Source organism: Mobula hypostoma, chromosome 8, assembly GCF_963921235.1.
Source record: "Mobula hypostoma chromosome 8, sMobHyp1.1, whole genome shotgun sequence".
Lineage (NCBI taxonomy): Eukaryota > Metazoa > Chordata > Chondrichthyes > Myliobatiformes > Myliobatidae > Mobula > Mobula hypostoma.
In genome coordinates this window covers 153302217-153316396 of record NC_086104.1, presented here as the reverse complement: position 1 = coordinate 153316396, position 14180 = coordinate 153302217, and the positions used below count along the sequence as shown (strand labels likewise).

At 42.1% G+C, this 14180-nt stretch overlaps 1 protein-coding gene across 2 annotated transcripts in view; it reads right to left on the bottom strand.

The window, feature by feature from the left end:
• Positions 1-14180, bottom strand: part of LOC134351070 (PH and SEC7 domain-containing protein 2-like) — an 86348-nt gene that overhangs the window by 19415 nt on the left and 52753 nt on the right. For both annotated transcript variants that reach the window (XM_063057110.1, XM_063057111.1), the window contains exons 6-12: positions 13213-13293; positions 12409-12521; positions 11792-11850; positions 8868-8957; positions 8664-8707; positions 7478-7653; positions 2416-2486 (exon numbers count right to left, since the gene is read on the bottom strand). In XM_063057110.1, the coding sequence (XP_062913180.1) occupies positions 2416-2486; positions 7478-7653; positions 8664-8707; positions 8868-8957; positions 11792-11850; positions 12409-12521; positions 13213-13293 (634 nt within the window). The remainder of the gene's footprint in view (positions 1-2415; positions 2487-7477; positions 7654-8663; positions 8708-8867; positions 8958-11791; positions 11851-12408; positions 12522-13212; positions 13294-14180) is intronic.

Below are 14180 nucleotides of genomic sequence, written 5' to 3'. Positions count from 1 at the left end.
ACAAATATTACTACTGATTCAGCTTCATTTCTGACATATGATATTAAAATATATTGCACTTACTGTTGAATTAAAAATAATAATGGAAGAAGGGTAGAGGTCGTTCAGCACTTCCCAATGATCCAACACTGTGTGAAATTTAGTACAATCAAAATCGAAGTAAATTAATTATCAATGTACGTATATGTGATCAGATACTACCTTGAGATTCATTTTCTTGCAGGCACTCACAGGAAAATAAAGAAATACAATAGAGTTTATAAAAAAAGATTGACAAACAACCAATGTGCAAAAAAAGACACATGGCACAAATCAAAATAAATAATACTGAGAACATGAGTTGTGAAGTCCTTAACGGTGAGTCTGTAGGTTGGGAAATCAGTTCAGAATGAGGTGAGTGAAGTTATCCGAAGGTTGATGGTTGTAGGGTAATAATTATTCCTGAACCTAGTGGTGTGGGACCCAAACATCTGTACCTCCTGCCCGATGGTCGTAGCGTGACGGGAGTGTGACCTGGGTGGCTGACGTCCTTGATGAGGGATGTTGCTTTCTTGTGGCAGCGCTCCATGAGAATGGGCTCAATGGTGGGGAGGACTTTGCTTGTGATGGACCGGGCTACACAGACCACTTTCTGTAGGCTTTTCCATTCCTGGGCTTCAAATTTGTTGAAGAGCTTCTGAGTTACAATATATTCCTAAATTTTTCTTCATTCTTTATCTGTAGTTCAATGAAAGGACACTAGGTGGTGCTAACAGAATGCTCCAGTACCGAAGGCTCCGTATTTCACATAGGGCAGCAAAAATAGGAAATGTCCAACTTTGACCACTAGAGACGAACATATTCAGTCTGATCGGGCTCATGACTGGCCAGATAGTTCAATGTTCTCATTCCCTACGCCCATTAAAGGTTTTAGAATTGCTAAAGTGGCACCTATTGGCTTAAAAGCAGATGCAAACCTACCCCTGCCAAATTGTAGCATCACACAAAATGCTGGAGGAACACGGTGGATCAGTCTATACAGGGAAATGGACAGTTGATGTTTTGGGTTGAGACCATCAGCATCTGCAGCCTTTCTGGGTCTGCCAAGTTGTAATTAGACCTCAGTTAAAATCTGATCAAAGCCCCATTGACATAATAGAGTATGTTAGGGAATGATTATTAATATCCTTGTAGATTCGTAGAAAGAAAAGCTGGTATAGAGGGACAGTGTTCCCATTTTGTTATTTTTACCATGACTTTAAAGATATAGGGGTAAAATTAGGCCATTTGGCCAATCAATTCTGCTCTGTCATTTGACCGACGCTGATTTCTTTTCCCATAGGAGATTTGCAGTCAGAACTGGTCAGGTCGCCTCAGAAGTGATCTAGTACTAAATCTGAAAACTTGGATGTACTTGGTATAATTCATATCTAACAATTCAGAAATGTTAACAACTTGCAATTGAATTCTGTATTTCATGTTTTTTTGAATAGAATAGAAGGAGACTTCTCTTTTCCAAACCATCACACTTTGAATGCAGTTTTACTCCTCCTTTCGGAATGTGGTGAGAGAAGATGAAGAATTCCATAGATGAAGCTCTGAGGAGAAATGAGTTGAGTTATGAGTAAATGGTGAATTGAACTTATACCCAGTGGCCACTTTATTAGACGCCTCCTGCACCTAATAAAGTAGCCACTGGGTGTACGTTTATGGTATTCTGGTACGGTGTAGCCTATCCATTTCAATATTTGATGCATTATGTATTCAGAGATGCTCTTCTGCACACCATTGTTGTAACACATGGTTATTTGAGTTATTATCCCCATTCTGTCAGCTTGAACCAGTTTGGTTCTCCTCTGACCTCTCTTATTAGCAAAGCATTTTTTGCCCACCGAACTGCTGTTCACTGGATTTTTTTTTGTGTTTTGCACCATTCGCTGTAGACACTAAAGGCTGTTTTGCATGAAGTTCCCAGCAGATCAGCAGTTTCTGAGACACTCAACACTCAACTCATTCCAGGGTCAAAGTCACTTAGATCACATTTCTTCCACATTCTGATGTCTGGTCTGAACAACAACTGAACCTCTTGACCATGTCTGCATGCTCTTATGCATTGAGTTGCTGCCACATGATTGGCTGATTAGATATTTGCATTAATGGCCAGGTGTACAGGTGTACCTAATAAAGTGGCCTCTGAGTGTGTGTACTGATGAAGAGTCTTGGCCCGAAGTATCAACTGTTTATTCATTTTCATAGATGCTGCCTGACCTGCTGAGTTCCTCCAGCATTGTGTGTGTGTTGCTCTGGATTTCCAGCATCTGCAGGATATCTTGAGTTTATGAATTGAACTTAGTTAGAATATCAAAAACAGAAATATCAATGCTACAGGCTGAAAAGCAGTTTGAGAGTTGTTCAAGGCCTGATTTGAGAGATTACCTTCAGCAGGTAGATGATTGTTCCCTTTAATACAGCATAAAAAGTTTTCCAGCTTCTCTTTCCCCAGGGTGCTGTGGATCACAGGAAAGCAAGAATTAGAAATAACCTGCATCACTGAGGCCAATTTTACTGAAATAGAGAGCATGAAATAGAGGCCTTCATCAATCATGGGATTGAATTTAGGAGCCGAGAGGTAATGTTACAGCTACATAGGATCCTGGTCAGACCCCACTTGGAGTACTGTGCTCAGTTCTGGTCACCTCACTACAGGAAGGATGTGGAAACCATAGAAAGGGTGCAGAGGAGATTTACAAGGATGTTGCCTGGATTGGGGAGCATGCCTTATGAGAATAGATTGAGTGAACTCAGCCTTTTCTCCGTGGAGTGACGGAGGATGAGAGGTGACCTGATAGAGGTGTACAAGATGCTAAGAGGCATGGATCATGTGGGTAGTCAGAGGCTTTTTCCCAGGGCTGAAATGACTAGCATGAGAGGGCACAGTTTTAAGGTGCTTGGAAGTAGGTGCAGAGGAGATGTCAGGGGTAAGTTTTTTTACGCAAAGAGTGGTAAGTGCGTGGAATGGGCTGCCAGTGACAGTGGTGGAGATGGATACGACAGGGTCTTTTAAGAGACTTCTGGATAGGTACATGGAGTTTAGAAAACCATAGGGCTATGGGTAATCCTAGTTAATTTCTAAGGTAAGGACATGTTCGGCACAGCTTTGTGGGCCGAAGGGCCTGTATTGTGCTGTAGGTTTTCTATGTTAAAACCGTGCTTTCTTTAGGTCTCTGTTGTGTTCAGTGTTGTCCTGCCGAGCACTGTGGGCGTGTTATGTGGGACTGGAACGTGTAGTGGCACTTGCAGGCTGCCTCTGGCACATCCTTAGGTTGTGTTAGTTGTTGACGCAAATGATGTATTTCACTGTATGTTTCCATGTACGTACGATAAATAATGAACATGAAATCTGAATCTGAATCTGGAATCTGACCTCACACAGTTTTATGTAGATCCTGTGGCTACACAATTCTTTCACAAATGAGAGCTGAGGCTCAGTGTTGAGCACAGAGACGTCCTCCCTCTGCTTCCTCGGCTATGGTAGCATTAATGAAAGAATTCAATTGGCCTCTGAGGAAGGGTGATTGAAAGCTTGGGGATATTGTAGTGGGGATGGGTGAGGCAGAAGTGGGAGTGACAGGGGAAAACCACAAGAGGTGTGATTTGGGGAGATGCAGTCTGGAAGTTAATGGATAAAAGATTAGCTTTATTTGTCACATGTACATTGAAACACAGTGAAATGTCGTTTGTGTGCTTAGTTGCCAGCACTTCTGGCACCAACATAGCACGCCCAGAACTCACTAACCCATATCTGGAATGTGGGAGGAATGTGGCCACACAGAGAATATGCAAACTGCTTACAGACAATGGCGGGAATTAAATTGACCCCTGATCGGTGGTCACTGGTGCTGTAGTAGCATTACGCCACCCACTACACTATAGTGCCGTCTCATGAGATGGACATCTCAGATTCTCCTGCACAGGCACATGCAAGGTGGAGATCCTTGGAAGTAATATTGATGTACAGAGCATTCAGCCATCCAGTTACAATCTGCTTGACTTTGATAGGGCTTATGCTGCAAGGAAGAATTCTGTAGATGACATCAAAACATATAAATTGTTTGATGCCACTATACTTGCCCAATGATCCTTACATGTTCTCACATTATTGTATATGGAGATTCCCAAGCAAATTTTCAGATGAACACCACCAATGCAGTGAAAAATGCAATTTTTTTGGATAAAATTAGGCATGTTGTATGCAAATATGCAATATGTAATAGATGATTGCCCGGGGTTTCCTATGTCCTATAGGATTGCCCTGCATTCTAGGGGCATTTACTATCCTGGACACTGTTACAAGTAACCCAAGAGATAAGAACAAGGTGGATTGCAGGACGGCTGGGGACCCTTCAATGCTGCAGCCTTCACTGCCGTTGTGATGTGTCATCATCTGCCACCAGCTCCGCCGCTGAGCTCTTCGTTGTATCAGTCTTTGTCTAGAACCTCCCCCTTGATCTTATCGCCATTACTGACCATAAGCGCCAGACAGCTACACTCCAGATGGCGTTGCTCTTGGGATCTCAGGAACTCAAAAGCCTCTCCACTTAGAAGGTGATGCTGCAGTTCCTATTTTTGAATGGTATGTCTTCTCGTTGACTGATAGATCAAAATGTAACCCTTTTCTTTAAGTGTTGGGCTACCTCAGAAATGAGAGCGTTGTATGACAGATTTCAGCTCATTGTTTATCATGGTGATTGAAGTTGAAACAATTGGAGAATAATGGAACACTAAAGGATGTGGGCAAAGATCTCTGAAGCAGATGTATCATAAGACCATAAGACATAGGAGCAGAATTAGGCCATTCAACCCATCAAATCAGCCCTGCCATTCCAGCATAGCTGATCCTAGGTTCCTCTCAACCCCATACACCTTCCTTCTAACCATATCCTTTGATCCCCTGACCAATCAGGAAACTATTAACTTCTGCATTAAATATACCCATGGACTTGGCCTCCACTTCAGTCTGTGGCAGAGCATTCTACAGATTCACCACTCTCTGGCTAACAAACTTCCTCTTTACATCTGTTCTAAAAAGTCACCCCTTAATTTTGAGGCTGTGCCCTCTAGTTCTGGATACCCCTACCATAAGAAATATCCTCTCCGCATCCACCTTATTTAGTCCTTTCAACATTTGGTAAGTTTCAATGAGATCCCCCCGCATTCTTCTAAATTCTAGTGAATACAGACCCAAAGCTCCCAAACGCTCCTCATATGTTAACCCCTTCATCGCCAGAATCATCCTTGTGAACCTCCTCTGGACTCTTCAGTGACAATAGATCTTTTCTGAGATATGGGGCCCAAAACTGTTGACAATACTCCAAGTGCAGCCTGACTAGTGTCTTATAAAACCTTAGCATCCTCTATTTGCTTTTATCTTCTATTTCCCTTGAAATAAATGGCAACATTACATTTGCTTTCTTTACCACAGACTCAACCTGTAAATTAACCTTCTGGGAGTCTTGCATGAAGACTCCTAAGTCCCTTTGCATCACTGATGTTTGAACCTTCTCCCCATTTAGATAATAGCCTGCACTATTGTTCCTTTTACCAAAATGCATTATCATACATTTCCTAATGCTGCTTTCCATCTGCCACTTTCTTGCCCGTTCTTCCAATTTGTCTAAGACCTGCTGCAATCGCATTGATTCCTCAGCACTGCCTACCCCTCCACCTATCTTCGTACCTTCCACAAACTTTGCCACAAAAAGCCATCAATTCATTTATCTAAATCATTGACAATGTGAGGAGTAGTGGTCCCAATCCCCTAGTCATATGGGAAGATGGAGCAAATTTAAAGGGCTGAAAGATTTCTGTGCTTCCATTTAATGAAATCATCTGAATCTAAAAGGTCATAAGTTAGTGACATGATTTGATTACTTTTACAAAAAAGATTCCACTCCCTTCTTTTGATTCCTACAAGTAATTCTAAATGTATATCATTGGAAAGTCCATTTAACACTTTCTCCAGATCATCATCTTATAAATAGAGTCATAGAGCACACTGACAGGCCCTTTGGCCCGTCTAGTCCACACCAAACTGCCATTCTGCCTGGTGCATCAACCCACACCCGGACCATAGCGCTTTATGCCCCTCCCCATCCATGTACTTATCTAAACTCCTCTTAAATGTCGAAATCGAACCTGCATCCACCACTTCCACTGGCAGCTCGTTCCACACTCTCACCGCCCTCTGAGTGAAGAAGTTCCCCCTCATGTCCTCCTTAAACACTTTGCCTTGTACCCTTAAAATTTTACAACCTCTCTCATACAGTGCTGTGTCACATTCATCTCTAAGTTCGTGCAAGGAATTATTTTCTGACTGCACTCTCCCTGAGCAGAGCAAGCTATCACTGTGCATACAACCACCCAGGAACCCACATCCTTCCGCTGTAACTTGTAGCCATTGCTATGTGCTTGTTGCCATGGCAGCAGCTTTGAGGCCTTGGAGGTGAATTTGTTTGGCCATCTGCAGTGACAGTTTTCAAATTGGGAGAAGCAGCTTTCAAATTGTTGCTGATAGCAAATGTTTCTGTAGAAGACCCAGGGCAGATAATTATATAGGAATAGAGGTGGCATGCTTGCATGAGGTAAATCTATCATGTGATGTTTAAATTTCTATCGTAATTTGATCCAACCCTCACCTCACCTCACCTACACTATGATAACAACACTGTACTTCGATGCTATTTATAGCAACATGCTGATAACTCTTACCTCTCTGCCTCTTGTCCCATTTTGGTCTCTGAAAGCTGCTTACCCATAAGACATAGGAGTTGAATTCAGCCCTTCGAGTATGCGCTGCCATTCAATCATGGGTGATTTATTAACCCTCTCAACTCCATTCTCCTGCCTTCACCCCGTAACATTTGATGCCCTTACTAATCAAGAACCTATCAACCTCTAATTTAAATATATCCAATGACTTAGACTCCACAACTATCTATGGCAATGAATTCCACAGATTCAGCACCCTCTGGCTGAATTACTTGTTATTTAACCCAACTCAATAGTATGTTATACCTCATCTATACAACGACAACTACACCGTACTTTGGTGCTATTTATAGCAAAGTGTATATTGTTCTTACTCTCTGGCCCTTGTCTCATTTTGGTCTCTGACAACTGCTTACAATTTCCTCCATTATGTAGAACGTTTGTGCAAATTAATCCCCTTTCTTAACCTCCACAAAGCTTGAGATCTCTGTTGTTTTCATCCCCCTTTCTCACAGCCATGAAGTGTTACACATTGACTCTGACTCAGAGGTGGTGGGTTCAATTCTAACCATGGGACATGAGCAGGAAATATGGACGATCACTTCAATGCACTATAGTTATAATGTTAACTCAAGGTCCTTCCTTACTTCTCCCTCTGTTTCTCTTTCTATAGTAGTGGACAGTGCTGGGATTCTTCCAACTGGAACAGTGAAAGGGAAAAATCACTAACTTTTTTTGCCATCGGTGTCCGCGTGGAACTTGCGGCTGAGAAATCCTTGCTTGTAGGTTGGAGCTTTGTGATCTTGTGGGACTTCCATGAAGGGGCTGCCTTTGTCTGTCACACCTGTTATGTTGATAGTATCTTCTGACGTTGGCATGATGGATTTCTGCAGCTCTTCTTCATCTCTTGAATAATTAACGAAAAAGAAGATGGATTTTAATCTGATCTGGTTCTGTATGATGAATATTTTAATAATAGCTAATGCAATCTGTTACTACTTGATCCATCAGGATGGCATCATAATCAGTTGCTCTGAGAACATATTACAAGCCATCCTCAGATTAAGAATGCCAGATTATAGACACACCTACACTAAATTCAAAAGTTTGATGTACCATTCATTACTATGAACAGCACCATTAGTTCCCCCCCCCCTCCACTTTTAGTAAGTGTTCTTTCTTATCAATCTTATGTGTTTTGGTGCCATTCTTTACCATACTGTGAAGGTACAGTTACCATATTGAGTGATTTTTATGTATTTTCCAATTTATGGACAAAGTCTACTTATGGACTTGTAAAAATGGAACTCATTCGTTACCACATTAATTAAATGCATAATTACAGTATTTGTTGGATTGTACTAATCCGCCTGTCCCTACCTAGATTGGTTCTGTATAAGCCTGATCTCCTATCCTAATCTCCTTAGGGCTTTCACTGGATTAAGACTCAAACACCTTTTATATCAACTTGATTTCTCTTACAAGATTCGCTGTAGGCTAAAGACTCATGCCTGAGTTCTGCATAAATCTGATGTCTGACACCATCTACACCTGACGTTCCTCACTGAGCTGGGTGGAGATCTGACGTTCCAATCTGGGCTCTACAGGTACATGGACCTGATACCCCTCACTACGTTCTCTATGAAACTGAATTTCCTTGCTAGCTCCTGTATGGATCAGTTCTGTAGTGATCTGATGTATTTTGCCAGTGGAGTGACTGTCCAGCTCTCATGACCCTACTACTGCATGGATCTGATAATCTTCACTGGAGTCTGTATAAACCTAATTTCTTTCAACAGTTTCTGTATAGACATGATATCCCTCTTTTGACTTTCTCCATGTATCCAATTGGACAAGATAACTTGCTTTATGACATAAATAGCTCCAGTTTCTGGGGCTTTTTGTTAGGTACTTACACGGCCCATTCGAGCTTCTTACTTTTTATTGAATGGTACAGACCCTGGAAAGCAGAAATAGAGGATTATTTGAAAGTTCAGCAGAGACAGCCGGTGAGCAAGCAGTTTACAACACAGGAGACCAGATGCTGGAATCTGGAGCAAGCAGCAAACTGCTGGAGGAACGCAGCAGGTCAGGAAGAAAAAAGTAATCTAAATTGTTACCTTAAGAAAGTCTTTTGGAAAATCCTTCCCATCATTCATCCCTTCCAAGTTAGTTATGAAATCTTGACTGGACATACTTTTGCCAAGATTCTAAAGAACAAAAGATACCAGCAGTGAGGAAGTATAGAACATAGTACATTTAATTTACTGTAAGATCAATCAAACCCTTCCCTCCCACATAGCCCTCTGTTTTTCTTTCATCCATGTGCCTATCTAAGAGTAACAGGGAGAATGTATAAATTCCTCCCAAGTCACTGGTGCTGTAGTAGTGTTGCACTAACTGCTATGTCACCGTGCCGCCCCCAACCCCCAACCCCCAAACCTCCATTCTGCAGATCTCCATTTCTAAATGGAGACAAAAGAGACAGCAGATGCTGAAATCTGGAGCAACAGGCAATCTGCTGGAAGAACTCAGCACGTGTGGGATGGAAGGAACATTGATGTTTCAGGTCAAAACCCTGTACCAGCTTTCCTACAGATGTTGCTCAACCACTGAGCGCTTCAGCAGTTTGACTGTTGCTCCATTCCTTGGCAGATGGCTAAGCCATACCCCAAACTTGCCAAATATTTTTAATGTTTAGAAGTGTGTTCAGATCTGGTCACCTCACTACAGGAAGGATGTGGATACTACAGAGGGAGTGCAGAGGAGATTTACAAGGATGTTGCCTGGATTGGAGGGCATACCTTATTAGAATAGGTTGAGTGAACTCGGCCTTTTCTCCTTGGAGCGACGTTGGGTGAGAGGTGACCTGATAGAGGTGTATAAGATGATGAGAGGCATCGATCGTGTTGATAGCCAGAGGCTTTTTCCCCAGGGCTGAAATGGCTAACACGAAGGGGCATAATTTTAAGGTGCTTGGAAACAGGTACCAAGGGGATGTCAGGGGTAAGTATTTCACACAGAGAGTAGTGGGTGCATGGAACGCACTGCCGGTGGCAGTCATGGAAGCAGATACAATAGGGTCTTTTAAGAGCCTCTTAGATAGGTACATGGAGCTTAGAAGAATTCTAGGCATTCTCTAGAGTAGGTTACATGGTTGGCACAACATTGTGAGTCTGTAATGTATATAAATTTCAATGTTCTATGTAAGTGTCCTTGATGTTCAGAAATATTGGAAAATGGGTGGCAGTGGAGCAGCAGATAGCACTGCTGCCTCGTAGCGCCAATGACCCAGGTTTGTTCTTGTTAGATAATAGGTTACGACCAAAGGAAAAATGGTTGGAGTTGCTTAGCATTTTAGTGCAAGGGTGTTTATTAGGTGCATCTAAAAATCAAATTTACAAAATTAGCTAAAATGAAGCGAAAACTTGTCAATACAAAAAGAAAACACAATAACAACTCCGTACTTTGTCAAGTGTGAACTCCTGGCGGCCCCAATCTCTCTCTCCTACTCAGGGCAAAGAGCTCTGTTCATTAGGCACGAGGACATACCATTTTTAATCACCCACAAAGTTAATTTAAGACTGCACATGAATTAGAATATGATGCACCCAAAATGTAGTTATAATCATATTTCAAAATAAACAAGTATATTCCTTAAATACAGAACACAAACAATATTAAGCACATTTACACATCCCCATTAATAAAGAAATTGAATATTTTGCTGTGTGTGGTCAACCTGGGTGCATGTGCTTGGTTTGGGACCTATTATGAGAATATAGCGCAGAAGACATTGAAATGCATGCACTCAGCATAACAACTGCAGAATGACAAGGTGTGTGTGCATGTGTATGAGGATTGTGTTTACCAAGTGCTCGCCATCACAGTTCATAATTTGTGGGTGCCCCTTTGTGCCAAATTTGCACATCCTTCCACTGGATTCTCCTGTTTCCTTCCACACCCCAAAGATGTGCTGATTAGTAAGTTAGTTAGAATTAGAATCAGGTTTATTCTCAACAACCAGCACAGTCCGAGTATTGTGCTGGGGGCAGCCTGCCAGCGTCATCATGCTTCCAGCACCAATGTAGCATGCCCGCAACTCAGAAACCCTAACTTATACCTCTTTGGACTGTGGAGGGAAACTGGAGCACCCAAAGGAAACCCTAGCGGCCACAGAGAAAATGTACAAACTCCTTACAGATAGAGGGGGGATTCGGCGAGCAGTGGCACTGTAGAATGAGAGGGACAGAGAGAGGGAGAGAGAGAAGGGAGGGAGGTGGAGAGACTGACAGTATATGAAACCATAAGACATAAAAGCAAAATTAGGCCATTTGGCCCATTGAGTATGCTCCGCCATTCCATCATGGTTGATTTGTTATCCCCCTGAACCCCATTCTCCTGCCTTCTCCCCGTAACCTTTGATGACCTCATTAATTAAGAACCCTATCAACCTCTGCTTTAAATATTCCCAATGACCAGACATCTGTGCCAATGAATTCCACACAGATTGACCACCTCTGTCTAAAGAAATTCCTCCTTATATCTGTTCCAAATGGACACCTGTCTATTCTGAGCCCGTGCCCTCTGGTCCTTGAACCCCCTACTATGAAGAGATATCCTCTCCACATTGACTCTGTACAGGCACAGTATATTGACACCCCCCCCCCCACCACACACACACACACACACACACACACACACACATTTTATACATACACACGGGGCAGCACAATGCTTTACAGTACAGGTGACCTAAGTTCTATTCACGCCGCTGCCTGTAAGGAGTTTGTACATTCTCCCTGTGACCGCGTGGGCTCCCTTCAGATGCTCCAATTTCCTCCCACAATCCACAGACGTACTGGTTGACAGGTTAACTGGTTATTGCAACTTGGCCCGTGATTAGGATAGGGTTAAATCAGGGGGGATTGCTGGGCGGTGTGGCTCGTAGGGCCAAAGGTGCGTATTCTGTGCTGTATCTCAAAAAGTCAATAAAAATAATATACACACATACACAAATATGCCAGATTGCTGGGAAACTTACATTGCCATGAAGATCTGAATTTAAAAGCATAAGTGCGCAGGTTATGGTGTGAACAGCATCTGCAAAAGAAAACATGAAATAAAATCAGACAAGCATTTTTTTTTAACTGTCATTGTTCTTTTTAATTCCATGTTTAAACATGATATGGTAGGAAGCATGAACACCAATTGACAACTGAATAATTTTTTGGTTCTGCTTTTTCACATCTACAATGCATAAAGATAGAAAAGAAGTAATTGGAACAATGATCTTATAGTGCTGAGCGAACTGGGAGTTGGCGATTGTTCTCCATCATGTACTCAGTCAAATCTCATCTTGGAAAGCATTACAAGCAATTCACTGTTCAATTGGTATTGGGAAATATTTTCCCGTATTTAGAGTTAGCTCCATAAATTGGGCCTGATTACCATCCAATTTTACCGTCAGTTTCTCTTTGCCAGATAGACAATTCTGTCAATTCACAAATAAAAAGCTTTAATTAGATGAAAGTAAGGTGGCAAAAAGTACTGGAAATGTTACTTGTCAGGCAGTCGTGTTATATCAGTCTGTAAAAGCATGTGGAAACCATGTAGTGAACAGTGCTGTATAGTGAGGCTGTCCCACCCAGTCTCTGGTACCTCTGCTATGAATAATGTCCGGATTACAGTGCTGGTATCGGTTTGAGAAGTGATGTAAAACTCGCTCCCGTTCCTGAGTCTCTCCAGTCAAAGCAAATGCCATTAGGAATTTTCTGTGGACAACATCATGATTTAAAATAATTGACATTAAAAGCTTATTAAAAAATCTTCACAGGTACAACATAAAATTTCAGCGAAAACAATTTTGTGAGAAGCAGAACACACAAGATGCTGGAGGAACTCAGCAGGTCAGGCAGCATCCATGGAAATGAATAAACAGTCGACATTTCAGGCCGAGACCCTTCTTCAGGACTGAGAAGGAAGGGGGAAGATGCCAGAATAAAAAGCTGTGTGGGGGGGAGGGGAAAGAGGTTAGCTAGAAGGTGATAGGTGAAGCCGCGTGGGTGGGAAAGGTAAACAGCTGGAGAAGAAGGATTCTAACAGGAGAGGAGATGGACCATACGGGAAAGGGAAGGAGGAGAGGACCCAGGGGGAAGTGATAGGCAGATGAGAAGAGGTTAAAGGTATGAGAGGGGTATAGAGGAAGGGGGGTGGAATTTGGGTACTGGAAGAAGTCCATATTCATGCCACCCTGAGGGTGGCTTCATCTTGACACAACAGGGTTCCATGGACCGACACATCTGCATTGGAATGGGAATCAGAATTAAAATGTTTGGCGACCAGGATTTTCGCTTGTGGCGGATGGAGTGGAGGTGCTCGACGAAGCGGTCCCCCAGTGTAGAGGAGGGCTGGACACAATAGACGACCCCAGAGTATCTGTAAGATATCCAAGACCCACCTTACCTTAGTGCCTGATCAAGGCTCATCTCTCTGAAGTCAAACAATTGCAGGTATTCCTCAGCCACCATCTGACTGAATTCATTACTAAAGGATAAAAAAAGAGGATAAAAGAAAAAAAGATTTTCAGCTTATTGGAGGTATTGGATGTTTGCAATTAATCTAATAAAGTTTGTTAATTCAGCTAAAACACATCCGTGCTCACCAGCCTTGGGAATGATGGTGTGTAACAGTAGTGAATTTATTTATGTAATTCTGTCTGATGTATTACTTCTTTGAGGATTAGCTTACTTATTTTAAAAGGTTAACAATGCAATGAAAGTAGTAGATAGAAAAAGTTAACGTGAAAATGTGAATACCATAAGACCATAAAATATGGGAGCAGAATTAGGCCATTTAAGTCTGCTCCACCATTTGATCATGGCTGATCCATTTCCCTCTCAGCCATTCTCCTGCCTTCTCCCCAATTCCCTTCATGCCCTGACTAATTAAGAATCTATCAACTGTAGGTTAAGAATCTATCTTATCGACAAAAATGGGTTTCTAGTAACCTTTAGTTTAAATTGATATCTTCTTATTATCTCTTGTAGGTTGTCAAAGTCATAAAGTCATTGAGCAGAGAAATGGGCTGTTTGACCCACTGTATCCATACCAGTTTTCTTCCCTATCTACATTTAATCCCATTGCCCACATTACTACCATACTCTTCTATGCCTTGTCTGTTTAACTGTCTTTCTGAATGCCTCTTAAACATAGTAATTGAATCTGAATCCACCACCTCCTCTGGCAGCATGTTCCAGATACCAATGACTCTCTGTAGAAAACCCACCTTTTAGATTTCCAACATCTCACCTTAAATCTATGCCAACTTGTGTTTGGATATCCCTGCCATGAGGAACAGCGTTTGATTATCTACCCTATCACAGCATCTTTTAATCACCTGTCAGCCTCTTTCACTCCAAGCGAAAAGGGCC